We start from the raw sequence: 7,481 nt of genomic DNA, 5'->3' as shown, positions 1-7,481 counted from the left end.
TTATTTGTTTATTTGACAGAGAGAAATCACAAGTACACTGAGAGGCAGGCAGAGAGAGAGAGAGAAGGAAGCAGGCTCCCTGCTGAGCAGAGAGCCCGATGCGGGACTCGATCCCAGGACCCTGAGATCATGACCTGAGTCGAAGGCAGCGGCTTAACCCACTGAGCCACCCAGGCGCCCCTCCATTCATTCTTAGACCCACCAAACAGACAGCACCCAGGTTAGAAAAATTCCGTCCAAGAAAATGGGAATGAACAAGCATGTGAGAGACGGGCCGGGGCCTGGGGGATTCTTCCAGCCAAGTGGGTGGAGGGGCCAACAGGCCATCCCACAGTGGAATGTTCCAGAATCCGAGCCCTGTGTCTCTGCGGCCAGACGGACAGATGGCCATGGGCGGGGGAGGCGGAGCTGACAGTGCACCCACAGAAATCCTATGCAGGGAGAAAGGGTTCCTTCAGGTCGGGGATGTTCAGGCCCCCCAGCTGGATACTGCCATACTCACAGGGAGCTCATGGCCCCTTCCCCGAGGGACCCAAATCCCCCCAAAAACATAGACTGCCATGACCCCGGGAAGGACCGACTTCCCACCACACCCCATACTGAGGATGCCAGCTGGGAACCCATCGCTCGTGAGTGAGAGGGACAAGCCTCCGGTGCTGACACGCATCTCTGCGAGCCCGCCCAGTGCCAGCGGAAGCTCTGCTTTCACATCCCCAAATCCCCGCGCCCGTGGGTCCCGGAGACGCCAATTTCAAGCTCTGCACTTGCGTCCCTTGCCCTTCATTGTTACTCACCCACATGTGCCCACACAGTATGTGCACCCGTTCTCACATGCTCACACTCCTCATGCATGTGCGCGCCTTCTCACGCACATGTGTGCACACATCACTCACGTGTGTCCATGTTCTCACACACGAGCTCACACATGGCTCACACACATGCTCACGTTCTCACACGACTGCTCACACATTATGCACATGTGTGTTCATATATTCTTCACACATGTTCTCACATTCTCACATGCATGTGTTTACATGTTCTCACACACGTGTTCACTTATTCCTCACACACGTGCTCACACACTCCTCATGCATGTGGTCACATTCTCACATGCATGGGTGTACACACATGTTCATATATTCTTCACACATGTTCTCACATTCTCACACACCTGTGCTCACATTACTCACACGTGTGTGCTCACACATCACACACATGTCCGTGTGCTGATAGGACAGACCCGGCACATCCTTCTTGCTTATGCTCTTTGTCATCTGATGGGAAAGCGGGAAACCAGGTGCGTTTGGAGCATCTGGGGACACGTGTTGAGCCGCGGCAGGTCGGCAGGACATACAACCCTGTTCAGACTCACGCTGGAAGCAGGAGTGGCTAATGGGGGCTCAGACCTCTCTGACGAGCTAAGTATTACACTTGCGAAGAAAAACGGATGAGCATTCTTGCCTTTGAACTTCTGTGGGTGCCCTAACGTCTCCCGGACCGACAGTGGCCCCAGCAAGCTCTAAGGAGGAGACAGTGCTTGAAGAAGCAGCCGCCTTGCAGGCTTGGCCGGTGGGAGCAGCTGCAGCGGACTCCAGCATCATGAGCACAGGCTGCCCGCACCTGCGGCAATCAGCACGCCCTACCCTCGTCCTCACAGTCCCAGTGTGAGCCACTCACAATGAGGCCATCATACGGTGACGCATTCACATGCAAACTGCAATGCTGGGCCCCTGCACGAGCTGTGGGAGGCTCACTGCACAGAAGGCACATACCTGCACGGCTTCTGCTGTTCAGAAACCTCTTCCTTCCTAATTGTAAAATGTCATATGAATTCCCTTAAAATAAAAATATACTCCTCGCTTTATTTCCCAGGTCCCACTGTATCCACAAGCAAGAAGGCAGAGTTGGCAAACTGAGGACAGACAGTGAGGACACATGAGCTAGCCTTGTGCTTCTGTGGTAGGGGGCTGTGGCAGGCGGGCCCCCTTTGTGCACCTGAGACACCAGGTGCCCAGGGAGTACCCTCACTTTAAATGTGGCCAAGGGGCCATCTGTCTGGGCTTGGCTCTTCGTGATCTGGTTCTGCATCTCTCTGGTCCTATGTGTCCATTGCATGGGGGACATGTCTGCCTGTTCACCAACAGTGCCCTTCCTCAGAACCTTGGATTCACAGAAAAAACAACAGGGTTGCATAGGAAAGGATGAGGATTTTCAGCAGAGGAAGTAAGGCCTGGCTACCATGAAGAAGGAGCAGAAAGCAGATGTGAGAAGAACGGAATGAGGGCAGGCGTCACTCCCTTTCTCTGGCGTGGGCACGCTTGGTGACCCCAGCCATGCTGAGTGGGGACACAGGACCTGCCTGGAGGCTCCCGGCCACCGTTCCTCTATCAGGGCTCCGAAAGTAACTCCTGGCCGGTTTTCCTGGAAGAGTCTGCCATCTGTTCTCTGCTGGGCTGCACCCTAAGATGTTCCCGTTGGTTCTGGGAACTCTGAGAAATGGATGTCCACGTCCTGGAAGTGAGGCTACAGCGGTGGATCTCAGGGTTATTGTGGGTGTCCAGGTCAGGGCACGGCTCCAGCCCATAGTCCAACGTCCCTAAGTCTTCGCGACCTGTAGGTACAGCTCGCAAGAATTTGTGCCTGACACTTTAGGAAGGAAATCTGATACAGAGAGGGGTTTGCTTTCAAACATGTGGAGCAGAGTCTCCATGGCTGAGTCTCAGAATGGCAAGGAGAGTCAGTGAGACCATCCGAGAGATAAGCCAGACGAACGAGCGTCAAACCAACAGCGGGATTTTATCACCACAAAGAAAGCTGACGTGATCACCCACCCATTTAGGGAAATAGATGTACTATAACACACCATTTAGGTATCGCAGATGCAAATAAAGATACATTTCAACAGTAAGAATTTGTAGTTCTATCTGCTCTTCCATTTTAATTAAAAAAAAAAACAAAAACACAACAATCCAAAACCCTCTAGAGATCGTGTGAGTTTGGGCCCTGCCAGCTGCCAACCTCTGGCGACACAGGCGCTTAGCTCTGGGTTCCTGCCGCAGCTGCAGATGGCAGCCAGTATCAGCCACGTCCACACTTGCTGTGCAGGTCCCAGCAGGAGAACGCAGGTGATGGTCTCACCAGGGAACTGTGCTACTGTGCTTTGTTGACTGGAGCAGCAAAGATGAAGGCAGAAAGGCTGTCTGGTCTTGGCCACGTGGCTCTGGCACAGGGTGTTGTGAGAATTCAACAAGCAGGGCCGGAAGCACATTCAGTTCTGTGAAGTCGCCCTGGTCACTGAGCATGGCCTCACCGGCGGCAAAGCCCAGCCTCCCCACTGCCCAAGCGAGCTTCCCCTTCAAAACCCCGGCGCTAAGCAGTAAACTCCAACCAGCCGTTGAACATGACAACATCAGAACTGACAAGGGCCGAGATGATACTGGAATCGTGGGGATGTAGTGCAGGGAGCCAGTGGTGCTAAGGAACTCAGTAGCACAAGACCTCTGAGGACCCTGAGAGCTGGCCTGGTGCCCTGTGCGGTTCAAAGTGACTTCTGGCCATCGAGGTCTGTGGTGGGGATGTCAGATCAGGGGAGAGCGCGCTCAGCCCGGCTCCTACTCAGAGGCCCGCCTGCTGGTCCCCACCCATGGTGTCCGGCCTCCCGAGCTCACATCTGGGCGCAGCCGCGTTGCTGCCCTGCTTCCTGGGTCCTTCCACCTCCGTGGTTGCGCGCAGGCTCCTCTGTTGGTACAGGTGGACGGCCACGGCAGCCATGCAAAGCAGGACGAATATGGCCATAGCCACCACACCTGGTGAGGGGGGCGAGGAAAATAGTGATGGCTGGAGTGTGCCCAGCGCACCCCAGCTCGGCGGCCCCACTCACAGCCCACACCCAACTGTTTCCCTCGCAGGCCTCTACTGTGACCTGGGGACTGTCGGCCACAAGGGTCTCACAGGTCAGTAAGCAGAGAGGCTCCCACTATTCTCCGAGTAGAGAATGCCTACTAGTAGAACCATGCCTTCTTCACCAAGTGCTTAATATTTTTGTTAAGGAAATGGAATTGTACACATTTGCACCTTTGTAAAAAATTATTTTAAAATAGCTTGAACATGGCATGGTGATTTATAGCACATGTGAGATCTGTATGTGTGGGGATGGTCTCCAAAACTAAATTTTTCATAGGAGTATATTGAATATGGGAATTTATAGAATCCAAGGTGCTTGAGATCTCCACTTGAAAACGTTTGGATGATTAACATCAAAGCCTGTGGTTCTCAACCTTTTACATGTTAGACAAATTTAATCAAACCTTTCGGTGGGAGAAATCAATGATTGTAGGAAGCTTTCCAGTGCACATACTTATGCCGATCCCAGAACACAGAGCTGCATCAAAGCCAAGTGCTCATGCACGCCATCTCACCCCAGAATGAGACATTAAATGAAAGTTACTGGATAGAAGAGTGAGACTCTTCCCTCGGCTTGCAGGGAGGGGTATCACCGCGACCGTGGCCCAGGAAGCCAGTGCCCCAGCCGTGATGCCTGGGGACAGGAGAGGCCAGGCCCGGCAGAGGGTCCCCAAGGTACTGGGCAGACGTCGCAGGACAGGTGTCCAAAGCTTGGTAATGTTTGATTTTTACATCAGCTTTGAGTGTATGTTTTCATCACAATTTCATCTGAAAACGATGGTTCTACCATCATTGTTGTGATCCAACATTAGTGTATTAGCCTCATGTTTTCTTCATAAAAACAACCTACAGTGATGTGCATTGGGGGCTACCTAACCCTCAACCATGAAACTTCTCCCCAAACACATAGCAGACCAAGGATGAGGCCAGTACTGTGTCTCCAGAACCGGTGCAGAAGCCCACGCGGGTCCACGCCTGAAAACCCACTTGCTCAAACTTGCTGCATGCTCTCGGGGAACCAGGGGCTGTTCACAAGGTCAGACTTTTTCCTTATTAGATATGTTTACAGTAATTCCTTAAAGGGCACCTCCATGAAGTCCTCAATTACATGTACTGAGGGTCTCTAGCTGGGCTGGCTTCAGGGTAAATGACCTCAGAGAAGGTCATGCTCCCCAGGACTGAACTAGACAGCAGGTGCCTGGGAGGCAGGAGAGCCTGGACCCCCTCCTGGTGTAGACACTGCCCAGATTTCCGCGACAGCCAGGAACACACCTCCGATCAGTGCGGAGCGTCTGCGGTTCCCAGTCTCCACCGGCTTCCCCTGCTCTGCTGCTCCAGGATGTTCTGTAGGGACAAAGGAACAGGAGTCTGAGAGAATTATCTTGTACAAGTGGAATGTGTGTGGTTTTAACTGTAGAATTGTCAGCTTGCATTAAGAATGCATTAATCATGGGGAGTCTGGGGCGCCCATTGGTTAAGTGCAGGGTTCTTGATTCCCACTCAGGTCACAGTCTTGGGGTGGCGGGATCGAGCCCCGCATGGGCTCTTCGCGCTCATGGGGGAGTCTGCTTGAGATTCCTCTCCCCCTGGCCATACCCCGCTCACACAGGCTCCCATAAATAAATAGATAGATAGAAGGATAGATAAATAAATAGATAAATCAATAAAATCTGCAAAAAAGAGGACGACGACTTTGGGTTGAGGGAGCTGTGGGTGGAGATTTCAGGGGCCCCTACTGAATGGAGGCGTACCACCCCGGGCAGCCTCCGCTGGGAGGGGCTGGGGCCCACCGCCCACAAGGTGCGCACCTGCTCGCGGGTGCTTGTGCTCCCGCACCCTGCCGACGCCTGGCCTGGCCCCACACTCCGATGAGGCCACGGGCCCCAGCACGGATGTGCGCCCAGAGCGCCCGGGATGCAGCGCGGCCTTCAGCGGGGCGGTGCGCTGGAACTGCAGGGCGGAGAGGCAGCCAGAGAAGCCCCGAGCGCCCGCCCGCGCTGTGTCCTCATCCACGTGGTCGCTGGGCTCTGCGGGAGACAGCGTGGTTAGTGGGTACAGGTGGTCCGCGCATGTAGTGGGCGCGCTTTGGGGCAGGGACGCTCCAGGCTCTTTATTTAGCCGTGTAGTTTACAGCTCTGGGCAGGTGACGCTTAGAAGCGTACTTTCACCAGCGAGGATCCCCGATGGTTCTGTCCGGAGCAACCCGGTGTGCAAGCAGATGAGCCGGGTCGCCCCATGGGGACAGTGCCGCTAAAATCCACTGCAGCCGCTCATCCAGTGGTGGTGGGGGATGGGCAAAGCAGGAACCGCTGGGCTCTGGGAGAAGCGCTGAAGTCTCCCCTCCCTGTTGGACACGACTCTGGGCATCAGTGCCATGCAGCCGAGCCCGAGAGCCCTTGGAACGAGGCAGCTCGCGTGCCGCCCAGAACACAGAGCTGCAGTTTTCCTGGGCTCGCAAAAAGCCGAACAACGGCTTCTGGCAAGACAAATCTTCAAATAAAACTATCAAGACGTGGGAAGTATCGTTAGACCTTTGTCAGAATCCGTGCCCTCGTGTGTATGGTAAATGAATTTTTATTTCAAATGTTATGAATCCCTGTTGCTTCAGCTTTAAACTCTCCCGCTTGGCCCAAACGTCAGCTGTGCTTGAGTCTGACTAGTAGGACGGAGCATCCGTGCGCTCCGTTCCAACCTGACTGTCCTTACCCATGTGACTGGAAGGGACATACTACATAATTGCTTTGCTTCGCTGTGCTCCGTGTGACCTGGGCCATTGCCCTGCTTGGTCAGACTACATTTTGCTACATCACGGGGCCTTAGTGTCACTAACTTCAACGTCGCTTTTGAACATAAAGTGTTTTTGTTTTTTTTTTTTAAAGTAGCCCTTGTCAGTGTTCTTAAACAATGCTTGATGTGCAGTAACTTTGTTACCTTGTGTGCCTATTCCGTGTTTGAGCTCAGGGGAGGAATTCCTGTGTTTGAACCACAGCCACCGCAGAAACAGTTGTAATTTATTGAACAGAGGCACTTGGTCCATACTGCTCTCACAATGGGTGATTGCTCAGCTCCCTGGAAAAAGACGGCCTCCTTCCCTCCAGGTGTGGAAAGCCACAATTCAACAAAAATTCAGCCCAGGCTCAGGTCACAGAACCTGAACATCTCTGGGATTGTCATCTGCTCACTTCGTTCAGACAAAGCCACTGACTGCCCACAGGGCTGGAGGAAAGCTCAGTGGGGCACAAGATGGGGCCTGGGTCTGCCCCACCCTGGGGTCCCTGGGGTCCAGATGGCCTCCTGCTGGGGCTTTGGTCAGGAGAGGCTGGGATAGTCCATGGGCTTTGACTGTTTAGGATTAAAGACAAATTCTGTGTCATAGCTTAAAAAAAAAAAAAAGGAATAAAGTACATGCTGCTATCAGGGAGGAAATGAAACTCCACATGTCACAGCCAGTCTCCCCTCCGACCTCCATGGCAGAATGCAAAGTCAGACGTCACACACATCAGTGGCCGTGTGCCCCACTCAACTTTGCCAGCCTTAACAGACCCCCCAGTCCCAGCAGGGGCAGATCTGGGCCTCAC

General features: G+C 53.6%; 1 protein-coding gene across 1 annotated transcript in view; it reads right to left on the bottom strand.

Annotated features, from left to right (window-relative positions):
- Positions 1-4,933: 4,933 nt before the first annotated feature.
- LOC101688235 (contactin-associated protein-like 4) overlaps positions 4,934-7,481 on the bottom strand; it is a 56,716-nt gene continuing 54,168 nt past the window's right edge. Inside the window, exons 19-20 of the mRNA XM_045066826.1 lie at positions 5,712-5,930; positions 4,934-5,247 (exon numbers count right to left, since the gene is read on the bottom strand). Coding sequence (XP_044922761.1) covers positions 5,087-5,247; positions 5,712-5,930 — 380 coding nt within the window. The 3' untranslated portion in view covers positions 4,934-5,086. The remainder of the gene's footprint in view (positions 5,248-5,711; positions 5,931-7,481) is intronic.

The sequence above is a fragment of the Mustela putorius genome, unplaced genomic scaffold (genome assembly GCF_011764305.1).
Source record: "Mustela putorius furo isolate JIRA1106 unplaced genomic scaffold, ASM1176430v1.1 tig00003869_pilon_pilon_pilon, whole genome shotgun sequence".
Classification (NCBI taxonomy): domain Eukaryota; kingdom Metazoa; phylum Chordata; class Mammalia; order Carnivora; family Mustelidae; genus Mustela; species Mustela putorius.
This window is presented reverse-complemented; position numbering and strand designations above follow the sequence as displayed.